The 22,964-nt window shown below is 39.3% G+C and overlaps 1 protein-coding gene across 4 annotated transcripts in view; it reads left to right on the forward strand.

Annotated features, from left to right (window-relative positions):
• PTGER3 (prostaglandin E receptor 3) overlaps positions 1-22,964 on the forward strand; it is a 181,888-nt gene that overhangs the window by 54,711 nt on the left and 104,213 nt on the right. Inside the window, exon 3 of one of the 4 annotated variants that reach the window (XM_032155591.2) lies at positions 19,210-19,305. The exons of the other annotated variants lie outside the window; for them this stretch is intronic. Coding sequence (XP_032011482.1) covers positions 19,210-19,305 — 96 coding nt within the window. Of the gene's footprint in view, positions 1-19,209; positions 19,306-22,964 lie in introns of those variants that run through there. 4 annotated transcript variants of the gene reach the window in all.

The following is a 22,964-nucleotide window of genomic DNA, read 5'->3' on the forward strand; positions in this document are numbered from 1 at the left end:
AACACATCTCAAAGACTGGAAAACTCCAAAGCACACCTGAGCAGCCTCCCAGTCATTCCCGAAAGTCTTTCTTCTGAGCTCTCCAGAGACTACAGCGCTTTTTGTTATTAACGCTCTTCACCTACGCCTCAGTTTTGTTAATGGGCTGCTGCAAAAGGAGAGCCTAACACGGTTAGACATTTTAGCCTAACTGTACAAAATGTAGACTTCTGCCCAAGATCAGTTCACTTTCAATACTTGGTGAATTTCTCAGAAAATGAGCATAGCATGATTCCTCCAGCTTTTGGGGTATCATAAGCTCTATTGCAGAGACATAGTCACCCATATCCCATGTATACACATGCACTTTACAAAGCAAACCAAAGACCCAGGAGTCTTGCACTGTCTCTCCAGAAGTTTTCCCTTTAACAAGGACACCATCTGTGATACATTCTTCTTTCTTAGTGGGGGATATGTAACAAATCTAGGACAGTAATACTGAAAAACAAATGGTTTAATGATGAATGTGTTCCACTTGGCAGAAAAAGAGAAGTGAGGTTCGTAAGAGAATATCTGGAAGTGGGAAGAAAGTAAGTATATCCAGATCTATATCTAGATATACTTGTTAGAAGAGGGGGGAATTTAACATTGAGGGACCTCATATCTAATTTTATTGAAGAAGAAAAACAAGGTTAATTGAATTTATTTTCAAGTATCTAATGAAATTAATCTCAAAAAGTTCTACCCAGAGCAATGTTGTTGTTATAAATGTTTTGGGTCTTAGTTATACTGTTGCTATAGTATTCAAATTAGCATGGATGATCATTCATCAAATGCTTCGAAGATGGTAGTCACTGTGCTAAGTGCTTAGAAACTGCATTTCTCATCTCTGCTTCTCAGAGGGAAATATACAGTGTAGGGTGAGGCTTTAATTAGTATCTTTTATTTGGTTGAGCCCTGAAGGAAATCAAGTAAAATGATGAAATCCATGTCCTTGGTTGCTCAAGTGTTGCCTCTTTTCTGTCTCTAACACTAGGCTGTTTCCACCGGAGTGCGTGGTACAGAAAAGAGCACATTCTGAGACATGAAGCTGCTAGGTTTGTCTACACAATTGGTTACACAGGGTCCTGTAGCTGAAAGAAGCAGTAGAGATCATTGAGTCAAAAGCAGTCCAACTGGCTCAACAGAGCGCTATCTTTAGTAAGGGGTGAAGGGTTCAATTTTGAACAACATGTGGGCAGCTGTAACAGCAGCCTAGGCTCAATACCTCTCTTTTATCTGTTGTGTATATCAGGCTTTTAATTAGGATTTCATTTAAAGAAATCGTTCTGCTTCCAAAAAAACAAGGAGATCAACCACAAATTCAGTTCAGCTGAGAGGGTTTAAGTGGCTTGCTCAAAGTTGCATAGCTCCTTAGAGGCAGAGCCAGGTCTAGAACTCAGGCCTTCAGACTCCCAGACTGACTTCAGCCTTGATGCTGTTTTTGACAGCTATCTGGATGAATAAAGAGCAGGGGTTCTGGAGCCAGACTACTTGGGTTCAAACCCCAGTTCATTTACTTACTAGCTGTGTGACTGAGGGTAGATTACTCACCCTCCTCGGGGCTCAGTATTTTCATCTGTAAAGGTATTAGCACTTTCCTCTGGGAGTACTATGAACATCAAATGAGCTAAAATGTGTAAAGCTTTTAGAAAAGTGCTCGATATTTAGTATAACCAGTTAAATGTAGGCTATTATTATTATTTAAAGGGTTTCCAAAAGCTTTCCTAACCCTATAGGATCCACCATAAGACCTATAATCTAAGAATTTCCATTTCTTTGAGCAAGGACACAAAAGGCCCTTCTTAGAAAGTAAATGCATTATCTGGGTAATAACACAGTAAATCACTGTCACTCTCTCATATCTCATAAATAATGATTTCCATTACCTCTAGCCACTTAGTAAGGCCATGGAGGAATGGGACATAGGACAGTTAAGCCTTGATGAGTTAGAGTTAGAATTTCTTTGGAAAAACCTGGGAAAGACACGAAGAGCTGGGAGGGAGCAAATCTCAAGAGAAGACAGACACCTGAAGCTATTGTAGCCCATTTCAAAATTCTCTTCCGGGTCCACCTCAGAGACTGAGGCACGGAGTGCATCTCCCTGCAGTTCCCAGAAAGGACGGGTGTCAGCGTCTCCGTGTGCTCACTCCCCAGAAACCTTCCCTCCCTGTCTCACTCCACATACGTTCTCTATACCCTAGTATTCTGGCTCCGAGAGTGTAATGAAAGTAGCAGTGGAAAATTAAAGAAAGAAGGACGGCTTATAAGGTAAGACTGAGGGTTTGGAGAGGAGAGGACAAGAGAGCAAATGTCTCACCGGCCAGCCTCAGGGATAGTGGGCAGGGAGTGAGGAGGGTTTCCAAGAAAGGAGCAGTAAAACCAAAGTGTCATGTCCACAGGCCAGCTCCTCTTTCTCCACGTTTCCTTGGACTGTCAAAAGTGTGAGTATATGTCCTTATAGAGTGTCTCATTTTTCTAGATTGCATTGGAGAGTGGGAGTTCTAATGGTATGTGTGTGGGTGTCTGAGAGAGAAGAATTGAGTGGAGTTTAAGGTTAGGTGACTTTTGTTATTAATCAAATGGAAGCCCAAGGTCATTGAGAAGCACATTGGAAGGAAGCCTATGAAGTGAATGACATTCAGAAGGCAGGTCTCAACAATAAGTTCAAATAACCAGCTTTCTTTTGAGCAAGAAATGAAATCTCACCTTCACTATTTGTGAAATGGAATTGTAGTATTTTTCATTCTGCTCCAGGTAAACACAGATAATCTAGCGTTTTTATTGCTATTAATATTAATCTCCATGTTATATGATTGTGGAGTGGTACATATCAGTTAGTTAAATGTTTTAGTTCCAGCCAGGTGCAGTTGCTCATACCTGTATAATCTCAGCACTTTGGGAAGCTGAGGTGGGAGAATTGCTTGAGCCCAGAAATTCAAGAACAGCCTGGGCAACACTGTGAAACCCAATCTCTGCAAACATAAAAATTAGCCAGGTGTGGTAGTGTGTACTTGTAGTACCAGGTACTTGGGAGGCTGCGGTTATGCCACTGAACTCCAGCCTGGGCAACAGAGCAAGACACTGTCTCAAATATATATACACGTACTTACATGTATTTATATGTGTACATACATACATGTGTATAAAATGCATGTATGTGTGTATATATGTATAATATGTGTATACATATTATACATTGATACATATATATAATATATATAATATGTACTTTATATATATATATATATATATATTTGAGACGGGTCTCTTCTTGCCCAGGCTGGATCATGGCAGATCCTCACTCACCGCAAGTCTCCCTCCAGGTCCAGTGTTTTTCTGCCTCACCTCCGATAGCGGAATACAGGTCCCCCCCCATGCCTGGCTAATTTTTTTATTTTTTTTTTTAAATAGAGACACGTCACCTGTTACCCGGAAGGTCTCGATTCCTGACCTCGTGATGGGGCCTGCCTCGGCCTCCAAAGTTTGATTACAGGCTGACCACTGTCCAACCCATATGTGTATATATATTTTCACATATGTACACATACATAAATGTATTGTATATCATGCCCAGAAGCTTGATGTGTATATACACACATCCATACATGTATGTATATATTTTCACATATATATTTTTACAAATACATGTATAAATGTGAAAATATATATGCGTGTGTGTGTGTGTGTAGGGTCCATTGACTGGTAGTATGTTGTTGATAATTCAGAAGGCACTTCAATATTTTGTAAGTCCGGGGGGATTTTTGCTACCATTGGTAACTGGTCAATGCTATCAAACTGAATGCTGCTATGTGAAATGTCTGGATGCTTGATTCTGGGTTGAAGAAGTTTTGCTGTATATAGCACTTGGATTTCAATCAGTAAGTGACATATTCTAACTGCACAGCCTTCTATAATTTGTTAATAAATTTGTTTTTATTTTCAGTCTCAGTCCAAGTGCTTCTCAGCTAGTTTCAAAATAAGCAGTTATGAGTTAGCCAAATACACATTCTCAATAATATTGTTTTAGCTAAAAATATTTGCATACATGTAGGTCATGAAAACTCAGACACAAAAATAAAATTATCCTGCAGAACCATGAAAGTGAGAAGGTAGAGAAAATAAGTTAATGCAGGCAAAAAAGAGTCCCTTTTAAAAGGTAATTATTCCATAAAGCTGAAAACAGAGTGCCTCTCCCAGGGAAACCTAAGTGAGCACCAAAATGATTTTAGTAACAACAATAACACTTTGACATACATTTATTTTATTTGATTATCCCAACTTCCTTGTGTAGAAAATGGAGCTGCTGTTATCATTATCCTTATATTATAGATAAGAAAATCAAGTTTTATAAAATTTAAGGAACTTTCCAGGTCTGTAGTGAGTTAAGCTTCAAGCATTCTGATTTCAGTTCTGAGCTCTTTCCCGTGCCATTATCTGTATTGTAAACCCAGTATGAGGGCAGAGCAGGTTTTATTACACAGTAGTATGATACTGTGTCACCTTTCCTCTTTAAGAATTTCAAAATATTGTACAAGTTTTGGGGGAGATATTACATGCGAACAATTTGAAATTATCATTGAACTTCTGGGCACGATACACAATAAAACCAGCCTCCTCATGTTAACTCACAAAGCCTTGGTGACAGAATGTTTTAGGTAATTGACTTCATTTTAGGCTAGCTATAATGAAAGCTCTTGGTTTCCTTTTATAAGTGTGCCTTCTCTTCACATTAAGTTGTCTTTTGATAACTGCTCAGAATTTATTCTGGCTGATGGGATGACTTTATCACTATGTTAGGTTTTGGTCAGCTTTAGAAAAAAACAAAAAATAAATAAAACAATGATTAAAAGAACACAGATGGGTATCTCTTTCCTATTTATATGAATTCTGGATGTAGATAGTCCAGGGCTGATCTGGCTACGTCCTGGTTATCAGAGATTGGAGCTATTTCTAGCTGTCATTCTTAGTGCACATCCTCATAATCCAATATAGCTGCTTGAGCTCCAGCCATTATTTTGCCTTCTGGTCAGCAGGAAGGAGGAAGGAATAAATAAAGAAGGGTGTGCCTCTTTCCTTTAAGGAGACTTTTTAGAAGTCTCATCACTTCTCACAAATAATCGGCTGGAATTTGGTCACGTTGCCACAGCTAACTGGGAGAGAGTCTGGAATTGCAGTGTTTTAGTTGGTACCCACCTCATAATCAGGGCTCTGGTAGAAAGAAAGGAGAGTGGATGCTAGGAAGCGATTGGAAGCCTCTGCCGCAGTCCGAGAATGGTTCCTTGTTTTATGTACCCATATTGCATGACTTTTAAAACTTCCTATGGGTTATTTTATGTGAAAGGATTTATCGAGGTTTTGCTTGAAGATCACAGTTACTATATTATTAAGAATAAGAGAAGCTGAATGATAAGTAATTTGCTGTATTACTTCATATTTAAAATTAAACAACTGAGTTTTTAAACACTTTTATGTAAGATCCAGATTCCAAATGGTCATATTGTGACTAATGGGGCTTTAGTCATTTTTATCTTGATACTCCTATCACTTAGAGAAATGAGAATGCATTGTGAGTTTAGACTCTTCATAGCCACTAACTACATACAATTTACACTACATAATGAGAGCTGTTTAGCAATAAAACATTTTTATTGGTGAGGAGTCAAAGTTTTCTTTCATTGCCTAGCACAATGTCTTCCACATGAAAGATATGTAATCAATGAGTGCTAAATTGAATTGACCTTCACTACTCAGTTGAATTTATTTATCGGATGTATAAAAGACCCTTGACAGCTTCTGCGAGTATCCAATCGTTATTCTTAGGGCAGTGTCACACTAGCTGTGATTTAATTTGATTGTATTGGGTGGTTGTGGTTATGTCTATGCATAGCTGGGACCACAGGGAACAAACCACTTCTCAGCTGTGTTAAGTGTTTTGCCCCAGACAGTGACCACACCTGCAACTTCAGGGACTAGGAAATCCTCCAGAACACTGAAGTGCATAGAGATCAATCAAATCAGCTCTTACTTGGAGAATAAGGATCGATTTATCATGGAACTACTTAGTGCAATTACCATATTTATGATAGTCTTTAATCTCATTTAATCCTTCTCCACTGTTGATGTGGTAATATACCAGAAGAGTGCATTTAATATTTTCTTTTTATCTGAGCTATATTTCTTGTAATTTACCTTGTAAAAACTGTAGATAAAATTGTAATGAGACCCTTGATTGACTCCTATTACTGATTATACAACAAAACATAACTTACACATTTTGTCAGACTTAATTTGTCTTTAGACATATATTCTTAACTTGTTTGGAATTAGAATGGCCTGTTTTTATTAGTTATCTTTGACACTGTTTCCGTTTCCCTCCTGGTCACCTTTATAATACATCAAACTGGAAAAGAAAAGGCTCATATTCACAGATTTATAAAGGGGAGAACCGTAACCATATTTGTCTAGGGCCATCGATATCTGTTTGGCTCTTAGAGTCTCTGTTTTTGCTAATGGCCAGGGTGAACATTATACAGTGTACAACCAGTACACTGGTTACAGTAAATACTAATTGTAAAATTAACACAATTTTAGGTGCTTAAAGATATCTGTTTAAAATTTTTCTCGATAGAACAAAACTCTCACAGACGTTTGGTCTGTGCTGGCTGGAGCAGGAGCTAGGAGGTAGAGGAGTAGGAGATGGGTTCTTGATCTTGCAGTTGAAGATACTTTATCAATCCATTATTTTCTCATTTTGGGTTAATTCGGTCTCTTTGAGGCAAATGTTGTCTCTCATGGTTTCTCCCAGCACGCCCTTCCCTTAGCCAAGATGGTATCTGTGTAAAGGAGAAAGCTCACATACCCTTGTGAAAACGCAGGTAAGTGAAGGGAGGTAGCTTGTCAAAAGCAGGTCCTGATCCTGCCCTTTGGGTCCTCCCTGAAATCCCCAGAATCAATCGTTGTCTTGCCTGGTTGCTAGACAGCCACTGGCATCCACCACTGATTTCAGTGCTGATGAAACCTGGGAACAGTTTCCTCAACATGTTCTAGCCTTGTGGTCCTGCTTCCTTGACCTGACCCCACTGTCATCTCAGTGGCACAGAAGACCGTTTAGGCACAGCCACTTCCTTCGTCCAGTCCACTGCCTTAGGCTTGTCCCCTCATAGGAACTGCTGTCTCTGCCATGGCGTTACAGGAAAGGGGTCCCGATCCAGATCTCAAAAGACAGTTCTTGGATCTCAGGCAAGAAAGACTTCAGGGTGAGTCTACAGAGTAAAGTGAAAGCAAGTTTATTGAGAAAGTAAAGGAAGAAAAAATGGCTAATCCATAGAAAGAGCAGCCCTGAGAGTTGCTTGTGGCCCATTTTTATGGTGATTTCTTGATGATATGCTAAACAAGCGGCTGAGTATTCATGCTTCCCCTTTTTAGACCATATAGGGTAACCTCCTGTTGTTGCCGTGGCATTTGTAAACTGTCATGGTGCTGGTGGGCGTGTAGCAGTGAGGATGACCTGAGATCACTCTCGTCGCCATCTTGGTTTTGGTGGGCTTTGGCCAGCTTCTTTACTGTAAGCTGTTTTAACAGCAAGATCTTTATGACCTGTATCTTGCGCTGATCTCCTATCTCATCCTGTGACTTAGAATGCCTAACCGTCTGGGAATGCAGCCCAGTAGATTTCAGAGTGGCTCTGGTTCAAATGCCTCTGACAATGTCATCTTAGCCCTAATCATAGCTGTGATAGACTGCCACTGCTGCTTCTTGGGACCGTCACTACTGTTACTGCCTGAGACCGTCATTAAAAGACTGAACAAAGTGACAAACATAGAAATGAAAACTTAAGACAAAAGTAACTATTTTAAGGAAGGGTCCGGGGGAAGAAGAGCGCTCCCTGCTTCTAGCGAGCAAAGGCAGCCCTTTGTATTTATTGAGTAGAAAGAGCAGGGAGGAGGAGGTAACGACTGATCAGCTGCTTAATTGATCACAGGTTCACGTTATTACTAACAGGCTTCAGATTTGCCTAATCACAAGAAACACTTGTGCCTGGATTGTGGCTGCCCTCCTGCAGTCCTTCTGGGTGGCATACAGAGTTTGTCAGTTTGCCAACATTCTGCATTTATGAGAAAGAGTTTGCTGTTTACGCGCACAGCCTCCAGTGGTACACTCAGTTGATCACGACCCTTACTCTTTCGGCCTCCAACAATGGCAACTCCATGGCAGTCTCTATGGTGTTCAGCTTTCCACTGCCTTCCATAAGCCCCAGGGAGATTTCAGGGAGGCTGGAGGAGAGTCGGGGAATCGTAATTGGCTTTCTCCTTCATGTCCACACACGCATGCGGTGACACCTCATGAGCCTGTGTACTAAGCAGCTTGTGACCATTTCTTCTTTCTCTGTATGTTTCTGTTCTTTCTCCCACTTCTGGATTTTGACTCTGAGGCCATTGTAATGGGGAGAAGTGAGGATGTTATCTCCTACTCCTCTTTCTATGCTGTCTCCTCTTCCAGCACTAGAAGGATTTTGTCGGCAAAGGCCTTTCCTTGCAAAGGTTTCCCCCTGCTGCTGAAGTTGACATTAGCGCTCCCATTTCCCTAGGGCTATCGTGATGGAAGGGTTTCCATGAGAGTGGGGAGGGGATGGAAGATAATATTATCACCAATTCAAGAACATGTATTAGGAAGTTTTTGAAGATTTAGAGAGCATTTTTGTTGTTTCACTAAAATATCTCTTTAATTTTTCTGAATTGTTAACTTTATTCTTAACTGTCTTTGAAAAATACATCTTTTTCTTATTTTTTTCCTTTAAATTATTAACTAAGATGTGAGTTCTTGGGCTTTCCTTATTGACTTAAAAATTTTTTTAAATTTTATTTCTAGAGACAGGGTCTCACTGTGTTGTTCAGGCTGGAGTGCAGTGGTACAATCAGAGTTCACTGCATCTTCTAACTCCTGGGCACGAGGGATCCTCTCATCCTCCCACCTCAGCCTCCCGAGTAGCTAGGGCTATAGGCTCACACCAGCACACCTGACTAATTTAAAACATTTTTTTTGGTAGCGACAGATCTTGCTGTGTTGCCCAGGCTGGTCTCAAATTCCTGGCCTCAAGTGATCCTCCCACCTTGGCCTTGCAGAGTTACCCTTATTGTTTCATTAGTAGAGCAATTTTGAAGAGTTAGAATAATTTTGTTAATTTAATGAATTTTTCTTTTTTTGAGGCAGAGTCTCAGTCTATTGCCCAGGCTGGAGTGCAGTGGTGTGATCTTGGCTCACTGCAATCTCCATCTCTCTGGTTCAAGCGATTCTTGTGCCTCAGCCTCCCAAGTAGCGGGGATTACAGGTGTGTGCCACCACACTTGGGTAATTTTTGTATTTTTAGAAGAGACAGGGTTTCACCACGTTGGTCAGGCTGGTCTCAAACCCCTGACCTCAGGTAATCCACACACATTGGCCTCCCAAAGTGCCAGGATTACAGGCATGAGCCACCACACCCAGCCTTAATGAACTTTAATAATGTTACTATTTATATCAATTAGCAACATAGCAGACAGTCACAACAGCTAAACCATACAGAACTCTTTATCTAGTAACAACAATTTCTATACTCAACCCAATGGTTATGTGTACAGTTGGTCCTCCAGTCAGTTCAGGCTTTCCATGGCAATGAATCCCTGGGACTAGGACCTTTCAGGAAGCAGCCTCTGGTTAAAGTCTACTTCCAGGGATATGGCTGTTTCCTCATGATTCTGAGAGCCAGGAGGCTCTACTTGTGGAACAAACTGACCAAATTCAATGGATCAGGAAGTGACAAAGATAGTTCAGGGGAGGATTAGTCTCTAGATTACTGTACTTTCGATACCAATAATTGTTCTTCCTTTTGCTTATTTTACCTTCACAGAGCTGAGAGCACATAAAAGATAACACAGGATGTGAATTTGACCAGGTGTGCGTGGTTATCACCAGGCTTAAAGAAAAATATCTCCCTTTGACATATAAAGAGCCTTCTAAATCAGACAGCAAATCATAACTAGTGTCACTCAGTGTCAGGCATTGTGCTGGGTTCTTTAGAGTTACAGAACATTTATGATACAGTCTCTGATTTCAAAGAGCTTGAGTCTTGTTGAAAATGTTATCCATTCATTTGGTAAATATTTAATGAGTTCATATTATGGGAGAGGCACTGTGATGTGTGGGCATAGAGCAGAAACAAGGTCGATTTGAACCCTGCCTCAATGGAGCTGATAATCAAGTGGTACTGATATTCAATAACTGACTCTGGATGTTTCCAAATATCCCCAATTCTAGCCATAGAAAGTTCCGGTTTTGTTTTTTTGTTTTTTTTTTTTTTGTTTTTTTTTTTTTGTTTTTTTTTTTTCAGATTAATTTAAAAAACTCAAGCACATCCTGGGTGACTTCATGAGATGCAGTCCCTCTCGAGCACTCTGATGATTCCAGGGAGTCGTTAGGTTCTGGCCGTCACCTGACAGGTCTCTCTCTGGACTATGGTTTTGCATTTCCACAGGTCCCTTCAGGCTCTCTCTGATCTGTTTCTCTAGGTGGCTGTCCTCTCTCTACTGTGCTTCTAATCAGTCTGGGTAGCCTCCTTTTTTTGTTCTTCAAAGCTTCATCCTCATAAAGCTCCTTATTCACTTAGTTGTTTAGCCTCTTTTTAGAAATTTGTGATTTATTTTATTTTTAATTGACAAATAATCACCGTATATGTTCTGTATTTATGGGGTATGTTGTGATGTGTTGATATATGTTTACACTGTGCAATGATTAAATTAAGCCAATTAACAAATCTATCACCTATTTATGAGTCTTTACTGAGACCTTCAACTGAGCCAAGGGTGAATGGGGAAGGAGGAAGTGAAAAAACAGTGGAATTTAAAAAGCAGAGATAACTACTCCGAATGTTTATTGACTGCTCCCTTGCACAGAAGTCCACAAATGGACAGTAAATTTTTTAGCTCTGCTAATATGAAGTGGGAGACAGAGAGGAATGATGGTGGAAACATGACAGGAGACTTGTGGCCCATGAAATAGATGTTTGTCTTTATTTTAAAGATAATAGAAAAATAAGAAGCAATTTTATGAAACATATATGTTGGGATGTCTGTGTGTGTGTGTGTGTAATGAGCAGGCTCTCTTTAGAAACAATTGTGTGGAGAATGGCTTAGTTACCAATATTAGGTGGCATATGCTAGATGCTGGATGAGCGGAGCAGTGTCATATACTGATCGATGTTTTCCCTCCCCAATCTGACAGTAGATCTATCAGACACCAGGAATTTCTTCCCAACAGACCAGGGGGGTGGAATACTGCAGTCCAATCACAAACAATATTCCCAAGGTGGGAGGCAGCAGGTGTAAGACTGAGCTTATTTGTGTAGCAGGTCTGTGTGATTACACACACTATTGTAAAATATACCTGGTAGAATAATTTCAAGGAGAAAACGTCCCTCTTAACCTGGTATCAGAAGTAGATGTACAGGGAAGTGAATGAAGCTGAAGTTTCAAAGTCTCTCACTTGCACGGGCCTTTTCCTAGGGACCTAGTTTTATATTCATTTTATTAAAGAAAGTTTTATACTCTTCAGATGCCACAAAACCTGGATCCACCTCTGTCCAGTATAGTCCCAGGTATTCATGGAGGAAGTGGAATTTGAACTTGCCCTTGAAAGAAAATTAGTCTGTGCATATGTCAGAAAGAATGGGAGCCCATTCTGAATGAGGATGACTGTGGGGGCAGCGTGGAGGGTGCACTGGAGGGCCATGAGTCAATTGATTGATGGGTACCAGGGATCACTAAAGCAAGGGTCGGATACCCAAACTCATCATCTAAGGTGTTTGCATTTGTTGGTTATTTACATTCTTTGAGCCATAGGAAATAGATCACCACTTATGTTAGCTTAAGCAAGAGGAGGTTTATTGTAATAGAAACAGCATTATGGGCCATTCACAGTGGCTCATGCCTGTAATCCCAACACTTTGGGAGGTTGAGGTGGGAGGATCACTTGAGCTCAGGAGTTAGAGACCAGCCTAAGCAACATAGTGAGATCCTATCTCTACAGAAAATAAAAGCATTAGCAGGGTGTGGTGATGCATGCCTGTAGTCCCAGCTGCTTGGAAGGCTGAGGTGGGAGGCTTGAGCCCAGGATGTCAGGTTGTAATGAGCTGTGGTTGTGCCACTGCACTCCAGCCTAGGTGACAGAGACAGACTCTGTCTGAAAGAAAGGAAGAAAGATAAGAAAGAAAGGAAAGAAGAAAGAGAGAGAGAGAAAGAGAAAGAGAGAAAGAGAAAGAAAGAGAGAGAGAGAAAGAAAGAAAGAAAAGAAAAGAAAAGAAATAAACGAAAAAGAAAAAGAAACAACATTATGGCTTGGAGTGTGTAGGCTGGAGTTGGAGAGTAGACTAAGATCCCGAAAATCAACAACTGGAGTAAATGGAATCTCGTGCCTATTGTCCACCATTATTGGAACCAGTTATTTTCTACTCGTCATAATTATGTTTCTATTAACAGTTGCCTATTCTTTCTCTGTATTGTCAATATAATTCCTTAGCTTAGTCATCTTCTTCCTCATGGCTCTGTTCCTGATACTAATCTTCCTCATTTTCTTGACATTCTCAAGAAGGAAGTCTCTTATAAGGTCACTGTTCCTTGACTGGCAAAGTCATAGATCAGTGGCTCACCTATGGCTTGAGCTTGCACACCTCGTCCAATCAGGTATGCCTAAAATGTACAGAATCTTTGCACAAAATAGGTGACCTGCAGTTGCCCCTTCCGAAGTTGTGGGCCAGGGAATTTCCCTTACAAGAATCTGTAGGTGAGGCTAGCATAATAAGTGGCCTGTCGGTTACGGCTGAATTAGGAATAGCTAATATTTTCTGAGTGCTTACTTTGTGTCATTGCGTCAGATTCTGTTCTAAGTGCTTTATATATATTAACCCCTTTTTTAAAAATTTAAGAGTCAGGGTCTTGATCCGTCACCCAGGCTGGAGTGCATTGGTGCAATCATGACTCAGATTCCTGGGCTCCCTCAAATTCCTGGGCTCTAGGAATCCTCCTGCCTAGGTCTCCCAAAGCACTGGGATTACAGACCTAATGGGTGGCCTGAATTAACCCTTGAATCCCACCAACAATCTTATAGGGGTAGTTACAACCTTTATTCCCATTCCACCAAGAAGGAAACTGAGGCCCAGCAAGTTGCAGTAACTTGTCCAAGGTCACACAGCTAATAACTGGTGCAACCAAGATTCCAGCAGGGCAATATGTTCTAGAGTTTGCCCTTCTTCCTGCCTAGGGTTTTTGGCTATCAATCCCCCCAAACTATGTCAAAGTCCCCACTTATTTGAAAGTGGTAACAGTGCTATTTCTCCAGTTGCCATCCAGCCCTATCCAATCTTAGTCCAAAACTGAAGCATCCACAATAACTAGCTGTATTTGCTTGCTGCCTTCCACTCTCGCTCATTCAGTCCTGTCTTTGTTCAAGACTTCCCCGCCTCCCTTCCAGTTCTTCTTTTCATGCTCTGCACCTCCTTATGAAACCTCAACTCCCCTCAATTACTTTTATATTTCCCCTTTCTCTGAATTCTTAAGGCTTCTACAGTCTGTACCATTGTTAAGAGACCAGCATAACTGCATTTAAGGTCTATTAAGAATATATTTTGATGTTTTAGAAAGAGAAAAACACAGAACCCCCTTAAAAGTTGAAGATTCAGAAAGCAGTGCTAGAAGTTACAAAGCCTGGTAACTGTATAATCTCTTTGGATAGTGAGGCTGTAAAAACGCCAAAAGACGAAATTAAATTGAGGAGACAGCTGTAAGGCATTTGAGTCTTTAATAGAGTTTGAGTTAATCAGAGTCTCATGAAGGGGTGGGAGAACGTTCATTGGAAGGACAGTCCCTGGCCTACCCACTTCGTTTCTCCAGGCAGTTTGAATTCTGAGAGGAAAGATAAGAAAGGAAGGAAACTTTGGAAAGTAAGAAGGGGAAACCGTTTATTTTTGTTGTTAGTGTGATATAGCAGGCCCCGGACTAGAAATGATGGCTCACGCCCAAAACACCAGCAAGGAAATAATGACAGTAGAAAACGTGCCAGCTGTACCCATTTCCTCATAATTCTGCTGAAGTGACAAATCTGTCCGTATTCTCTGTACAGAGTAACTAATTAATTTTTTTATGAAAGCAATCTTTTTACAGCTAAATCATGAATTAGGCACCAAAGCCTGGTTTCTAGTTCTGGTTCTAAGTCTAGATTTGAGCAAGTCAACTTCACTCAGCTTTAATTTTTTTTCACCTATAAAATAGAAATAATATCTACTCACTTATAGACATTGTATATAAAAACGTGTAGAAGAAATCGTTCATTCAAACACCACATAGTAATGAAACCACGTTGTGGCTGACTCTGGTTTACTCACTGAGGGTCCATCAACAAACAGAAAATGTGAAAATCTCTGCTCTTGTGGGGCTCACTGAGTAGTATAATTGGCTAGCTCACATGTTTTAGTTTTTTAACCCTGCTCAGTTATCCACACTTTTATTTTTTTAAGAAGCAAGCATTTGCTGAATAAGGTATGTTCTAGGGTATTTATGTGTGGATTAAATCTATGAATCTATTATTGGGCCTAGTGATAGAGCAGAAGGAGGAAGTTAGATTTCAGACAGGACTTTGCTGCAAGCTAGCTTTGTGACTGTAAAAAAAAGTGGCTTCATATCCTCATCTGTAAATAGGAGAGTTGGATTACATTATCTCCAAGGCTCCTTTTAGCTTTAAAATGTGCAGTTTGTTTATGCCCACAGGGATCACTACCCTCTTGGTGGCAGCTGGCATGGTGCCTAAGAAGAACTTGCCAGTGCTCAGAATATACCCTGCAAATTCTAACAAAGTCGATGATGGTGAACACCACCATCCTATGCTCTGGAGTGTGACTATGCGCCATTTTCTATTATTTCTTGTTATTTCAATTGCTTCCCAACTAGAGTAGACACTCCTGCAAGGCAGGAATCAAGAAGTGCATTATACATATTATTATCTGGATCAGGAAAGACCCCTCTGATATCAGAAGCCTGGATTTGCTTTCTAAAATTATCTATATTTTCCCCCTTGAGTAGGTCAAATGCTGCTCCTACTACTTTATATGTTTTGCTTATTAATTTGACCAACTAACCCTATTTTATGTCACGAACAACATAAAATTTAGTTCTACCCTTATCAGAATAATGTGTTCATTCCAGCTTAATGAAGTTTCATTAGACTTGCTTAAAAAGTGGGGGCAGGTTTGTAAATACTAGAACTTAATATGCAATACAGATGTATCTAGCCTGAGTGCTACAATCAAAGATGAGAGCATATACCAAAAGTTTCTAAGAGACTAGTTTTATTAGCACAGGAATGAAAACCAATTATAGAATTTGGAGGGAGTGAGGCAGTAGAGTGTGGTTAGGACCTGTGTTCTAGAACTAGACTGCTGGCCTTTGAATTCAAACTCTGCCACTCATCTGGAGGTGAGCTTAGGCAAGTTACTTTACCTATCTATGCCTCAGTTTCTGCATATCTTAAGTGAAGATGATAAGAGTACCAATTACAAATAATTAAATGAGTTGTTATTTGTAAGGTGTTTGAACAGTGTCTGACAAAGGGAGAGGACCTTCTAATTCTGGTCAGTTGTTTAGGAGGGAGCTAAAAGGGAAGGAATTAGGAGCAACTGAGTCTGCATGTCACTTAAAGAAGCTGGTATTAAAGGAAGGCAAAACATTCGACTGCACTTGTAGGAAGGAGTAGAGACAGTCAAGCACAGGTGTTTGTGTGTATTGGTTTCCCAAGACAAGGGAAGCCTCCACATATCTGAAGGTGGTTGGAAAGGAGCCAGTGGTCAGGAATTTGGAAGAGGGAGGGGATAGTATTGGAGTGGGATGACCTGTAACAAGGACTCAAGTAATCAGAGGTGAAGAGAGGGAATTCTAGGCTAGTTTTCTCTTTTTCCTTCAAAATCTAGCTGGCTTTATGCCATGTTACAAAACTGGCCTTGAAATTCTGAAGTGACAGCACAGACCATCATAGTCCTCAGTTATTTAGGATCAAGCAGTGGATGGGGATAAATGAGTGAGCTGGTGTGGGTGAGCAGAAAGAACTATTAACGACATGATGGAAAGTAGCTATAACCCTGTGGTACAGCTGGGTCATTCTGGAAGGAATCTCGTAGACAAACTAGCACAGTGTTCAGCCCACAGAGGCAGCATGGCCCTGTGAATACAGGCATCAGGCATCCTCAGCTAAACCATAAACGGCCGCAGGGTCCACAAACGAGCCATAGCAGAAGGCCAAACAAATGAGCTATGTTTCTGGAGTCTCCATTTGGTGTCTGTGACGTCCCCATTCACACATCAATCATCTTTCAGAATTGCCATAGGAAAATAATTTGGCCCAAGAGTTAAATTTGAATTGGAAGATCGACACCGACCCTCCCTCCAAATACACAATTAAATAGCCTGCATCACCTTAACTGAATTATTTTAAAATATCCTGTAACACAGCTTAGTAAATAAAGCTGTCTAAATTGAAATCTTTGGGCTCTCACATCCAGAGGGAGGATAAACTTTGCTGGCAGATTGGATATCTTATATACTTGGCAATTTGGGAAGAACACAGCAGACCTGCAAGTTTAGTTGAAACAAGAACAAGATTTATTTCAGGCAGGAAGATCCTAGGCAGCATAAAGGAAAATCTTTATGGCTGCAAGAGCTGATATGTCTAAGAGAGGCCCATTAGTACCTGCTCATCCTTATACTTTCAGGACAGGCCATATTTGGTGTGAATGAAGATCAGTGTATTAAAGGGTTTAAGCATGAAATGAAATGAAAGGCAAAGGGGCTTGGCATCACCTGACATATGGTAGTCTTTATCTTTTAGAAATGGGAAACTTTCAAAGATATTTATGATTTGCCAAGATTTGCCTTGGAAACAATATGCAGGGCATGTTAAAGAGAAGGAAAACTTGGGTCAGAAACAGTAGTAGCAAGGCTATTAGTAGATCAAATCATATATAATCTCCAATAAACAACAATTTTTTAAAATGGAATTTATTTTTTGGAGCAGTCCATAGCAGAATTGTGAAGTACAGAGGTTTTTCACAGACGCCCTGTCCCCACATACGCATAGCCTCCTCCATTATCAATGTCCCCTACCAGAGTGGTGTGTTCATTGCAATTGATGAATCTACAATGACACCACATTATTACCCAAAGTCCATAGTTTACATTAGGGTTCACTCTTGCTGTTGTACATTCCATGGGTTTGCAAAAACGTATAACGACACGTCCACTATTATGGAGTCATAGATTAGTTTCACAGCCCTAAAAGTCCTCTGTGCTCCACACACAGTGCCACTAGGGAAACATATGCTTCAGAACTCTTGGCTCTTGACAAACTACCTTGCAGTGCCTCTTCTTTTAGTTTTTTTTTTTTGTTTAATCTCCTGCTATTTGACATTGTACAGGTATGTGATATCGAAATTCCTACAGCTGTAGTCTGCTTCTAAAGTTTAGCCAACAAAGAATCAAGCCCAAGGGCATTTTCTTGGTTAAAGCAGGCCTCTAAATAAGAACCAAACAGCATAATAGCAGGAAGAGGAACCTAGTGGTCAGCTAAGGTGAGAACTTATCCTAACCAGATCGTTCTTTAGCAGATGGAGAATCTTCTCACATAGGAGTACAAAGGGGTCTTTGAAAGTCTTGCGGAAAAAAAATTTATAAAAAACCCCAAAAACCTGTTCTCCTTTCTCCTCCACGTCTGACCACTCTTCCAGAACCATAAAATTTCTGTGCAAATTGCCACTAAACTTTTTCTGTTTGCTGTGGAATACATATTGGTCAAAGTGTAATTTTTGCTGCAAAGAAAACATGGCATTTTATGATTCTTCACACAGCACTGCCTACCTAAAACAGAAATCATCCATTTGCTTAACACAGTTAAGGATTGGAAAACTATATGTCTGTCTGGACAGCTTGTATAATGCCATGCCACTTAAGATGGCCATGCTGCTTAAGATAATCTTAATTAAATTTTTGAGAAAAAAAAACTTTAGAAAGCCAATTTAAAAAGACTGAAGAAACACTGGATTTTATTTCTTTCTCCTTTCTCTTGTAACAAATTTTTATGAGGAATTCATTTTATTCTGTCTTTTTCTTATAAGACAATTACTGAGAAATTTATAAAAAAAGGAATCGTTTTTCGGCTGTGACATCCAATGAATTTAGGAGATGTGTAATATAGAGAATGCTGTTGAGGGATGGGCCTCAGGACTGGCTGTGCAGCATTGTTCACTCAGGCCACAAATGCTTATCCACTGTGATTTCTGTGCCAGGCACCGTGGTGGCTGCTGGAGACTCAGTGGTAAGCAAAACCAGGCATGGTTCCTGCTCTCATGAAGCTTATAGCTTAGGTACAATGACACATATTCAGTAAATAATCACACACAGAACTATACGTTTCATACAACATGAGTTCCTGAAAGAAAAAACAGTAGATGTCATATAGTGGGGGACCAGTCCTAGTCAACAGGATGTTCTCCAAGAAAGTGGTTCTCCAAGTTGGGATCTATCAGATGAGTGGAAGTCAGCCAGGCGATGAAGAAATGGAAGCATACTGCAGGCAGAAGAAAGTGCCAGTGCAAAGGCCCTGAGGTATAAAGGAGGATGACACTGTTCATAATGTTCGAAGATGGCTGGTGTAGCCTGAGCGCATAAGACCAAAAAGGCAAAAAGTTTGAAAAGAGGCTGAAATTGCATCCCGAGGCCAGATAAAACAGCCTTTGATGTCATGTTAAGAATTCTAGTCTTTATCCCAGAGCAATGGGAAATCACGAAAAATAATCAGCTGGAGGGTGGTTGAATTAGATTTCCCTTCACCAATCACTTGAGGTCAATGAGTTCTTATTTGGCATTTAACAAGTGCTGTGATAACTTCCCCAGTCACATCAGACACAGTCTCTGCCCGCAAGTGGTATTTGACACATAAGTGTAGGAGGAAATAAGTGTGAGTGAAAGCATGGAAGTAGAAATGAGATGGTCCTAGGAAGGTAATATCTAAAACATCCTTATTGATCATAGCCAGTGTGACTTCGATATGCAGGTTTTGGTTTTGCTTTTCTTTAAAAATACTCCAGGAAATGTCCTGTGAAATCCTGTCTGTTCACAGATCAGGTACCACACAAACAACTATGCATCCAGCTCCACCTCCTTACCCTGCCAGTGCTCCTCAACCTTGATGTGGAGTGACCATTTGGAAAGGTGAGATTTAGAAAGTGCTGGGATTTACAGCATAGCCTTCCCCCATCTCTCTGTTGCAATCGGAGTTGACGCTACAAAGGCAGACCATCTCTGAGAATTAAAATGCGAATTAAACATATATGTCTGATTAAGAGTGCTAGATTCCTTAGAGGAGTTGTTGTTTTTAAAACTTTACTTAAGTTTCCTCCAACCAAGAGTTTTTTGAAACTGGCTCGAGTCTGATCTTGTGACTGATCAAGTCTCTTGCCATGAAAGAATCTGTGAGTCACTGATTTTTTCATAGTAAGGACAGTCTCCAGCAGTATGTTAAGGCTAAGCTACTCCTATCTTAATTAGGTATCAGAATCCAGCGTGTTCGCCATATGGCTCATATGGCTAGCACACTCTTAGCCGCATTTTTCACTAGATCTATTTTGAATAAAACATGTACTTCAATGAATGAGTACTCTAAAAGGCAGAACTTAATCCCAAATGTCATGTATGATTGGCCATATCAAATTTTGAGCTTTAGTTTCTTCTCTCAAGCACCTCTTTTTAGTATTTCTATTAATGGCTAATTGAATGGAAAGTCTGCTGGGTGTTATAGCATTGTGTGATTTTTTTTCTTTTTAAGAAAGACTGTGAAAAGGTTTATTTTTGCAGAGACAGCACAGTTGACTTATTAAATGAGTTGAACTCTTCATTTTAGTGAAAAAGCGTGCTCATTTTATTTTATTCTCTGGGTAATGTCAGGTATGATAACTCCTCTGCTCAGTACAAGTTGTTATAATGGATATGAACATTCAAGCAGCTCAATTTCTTTAGACATTTATCTTCATGGTTGAGGGAACTGAGAGATAATCTCCTGTTTTTCAGAGGAAGAGATGAATGTGTTTTTTCAATAGAGATATATAGTGTTCCACTTAGAGGATAAGAACAAGCTGGTTGATTCTGGAAAATAGCTTAAAAATCATGAGGCCAATACAATTTTTACTCAACTCACATTTATAAGCCTATATCCTTCCCCATATCTATCTGTCTGTCTGTCTGTCTATCTATCTATCTATCTATCTATCTATCTATCTATCTATCTATCTATATATCTATCTATCTATCATCTATCTATCTATCATCTATCTATCATCTATCTATCATCTATCTATCTATCTATCTATGTCTGTAACACACACACACACATATGTGCACACTGGGTACTGTTTTGCTATTAATACAGATTCTCCTAGAAAACAAATGAAGGGAAATGAAGAGAGATACCTTGTTTCCATCTCTTTTTTGGTAGGTTCACTATAACTCCATTTTTAATTTTTTAAAGTAGATCTTACTATACTTTTGCTCAGTTACAAAAATAAGCCCTGTTCTCTATGGAAACTTTAGAAAATGATGAAAATTAGAAAGAAAAGCAGCTTACTAAACTTTAGTCTCACTAGTCAGTAAAAATTCAGTATCATGTTAGTGTACGTTTTTCTATTCTTCTTTTTCCTACAGTTTTTTAATTTTGTTTTACACACTTATGTTAATATTATGATATACATTTTTAAATCTTGTTCTCATTTTATTTAGCATAAAATAAGCATTTCTCAGACTATTTGCAAATTCTTTGTGAAGCCATTTTAATATTTATGGAATAGGCTATCTAAATATAATACACTATAGTTTGCTTAACCATATGGTCGATTTTGTGGTCAAATTTGCCACATTGATGAAAATATTACTGTATCATTACCCAAGTATTGAAAGGCAGAGGTTTTAAAAAACTGTTTATATATATACACACATTTCTTTTTACTATAAGGAGACTTTATGGAATAAGTAATATGTAATATTTAATGTTCTTTAAAGATACATGTAGTCAGACTGTTTGCTAAAATAATTAGATTTAAAATTTCATCAACCATGTGTGATAAAATTTGCTTTATACTAATTGGCACTGTGTACTATCTTAAAAAAATAAACAGAATACTTTAATTAATTAATTAATTTATTTATTTTTGAGACGGAGTCTCGCTCTGTCACCAGTCTGGAGTGCAGTGGCACCATCTCGGCTCACTGCAACCACCACCTCCCAGGTTCAAGCAATTCTCCTGCCTCAGCCTCCCAAGTAGCTGGGACTACAAGTGAACACCACCACACCCAGCTAATTTTTGTATTAGTAGAGATGGGGTTTCACCATGTTGACCAGGATGGTCTTGATCTCTTGACCTCATGATCCACTCGCCTCAGCCTCCCAAAGTTCTGGGATTACAGGCATGAGGCACCGCGTCTTGCCTACTTTGATGTTTTGATAGGAAAATATTCTATTTCCTGGCTATTTCAGCTTCTATTCTTCCTTATTTCTTTTTAGACTAGAGTTATATACTAATTGAAACTTGTTTTTACAACAAGATTATTTGACCATTTATTGTGCCTACAATTGCTTTTTTAAAAATAAAACACATGTAATTACTTCAAATGAGAACATTTTAAACCTTTAAAGCAAACAAATTTATTCCTTATATTTTACTCCTCACACCATACAGAAAATTTAAAAAAAAAATCCCCATCCATGCTTATTGCATCTTTCTCTCTCTATTCTAACAGATAATGAAAGAACGGAGTTGGACATTTTATTGCAATTCCTGCTTCCCTGAATTTGCGTATTTCTTCCCACCTGAGAAGGAGAATTATATATTTTGATTTGGCTTATTTCTTCATTTTTATCTTTTTATTTTAATGATTGTTTTGTCAGTAATACCCATGGAGATCAACTTTATTATTATAATCCATGCCTCTGAATATTAGATTGGTTTCTTGGATGGGATTTTGAATATGCATTTAAGACGTTGGGAAGAATTTCACAGATGATGATTGGAGGAAAAGTGATGAAAAGAAAGACCTGTGTTCCAGGAGTTTTCTCCAACTTCAAACCTTTACATGAATCTTAACCAAAGTGGACATCTTTACATTTCATGGTAGCTTGCTATTACAATATGAGTTTGAATAATCAGTATAAGCTTATGATGGTGAAAAGTCAACATATTGAGAGCAATAATTCAATTAATAGGATATGAACTTAATGAGATATAAAAGCAAATGAGGGCAAGAGGGAATTCTGACAAAAAATATTTGTGCCCAATTATGATTAATGTTTTAGAGATGTTGTGTCCTTGTGGGCTTAGCATGGATCTAAAAGTTCGTAAGTCTCAATTCTAGTTATGTGTCATTTAGTAAGTCATGAATCTGCTTAATTGTTATTTCTAAGCTTTTGATGACAAAGTAGTGATGCAGCTAAGGGCATCCTTGGAGTGTCATAAAAAACAAATTTGAGGCTGAATGATTAGCTGAGCAGTCAGAGTGATAAAAAAAATCCAGGTAGGCCTTGTGATTCACGATGATCAAGTCAGGATTTCTTTCTTTTTTTTTTTTTATTATTATACTTTAGGTTTTAGGGTACATGTGCACAATGTGCAGGTTTGTTACATATGTATCCAAGTGCCATGTCGATTTCCTGCACCCATTAACTCGTCATTTAGCATTAGGTATATCTCCTAATGCTGTCCCTCCACCCTCCCCCAACCCCACAACAGTCCCCAGAGTGTGAGATTCCCCTTCCTGTGTCCATGAGTTCTCATTGTTCAATTCCCACCTATGAGTGAGAACATGCAGTGTTTGGTTTTTTGTCCTTGT

This window comes from Hylobates moloch, unplaced genomic scaffold (assembly GCF_009828535.3).
Source record: "Hylobates moloch isolate HMO894 unplaced genomic scaffold, HMol_V3 SCAFFOLD_5, whole genome shotgun sequence".
Taxonomy (NCBI): domain Eukaryota; kingdom Metazoa; phylum Chordata; class Mammalia; order Primates; family Hylobatidae; genus Hylobates; species Hylobates moloch.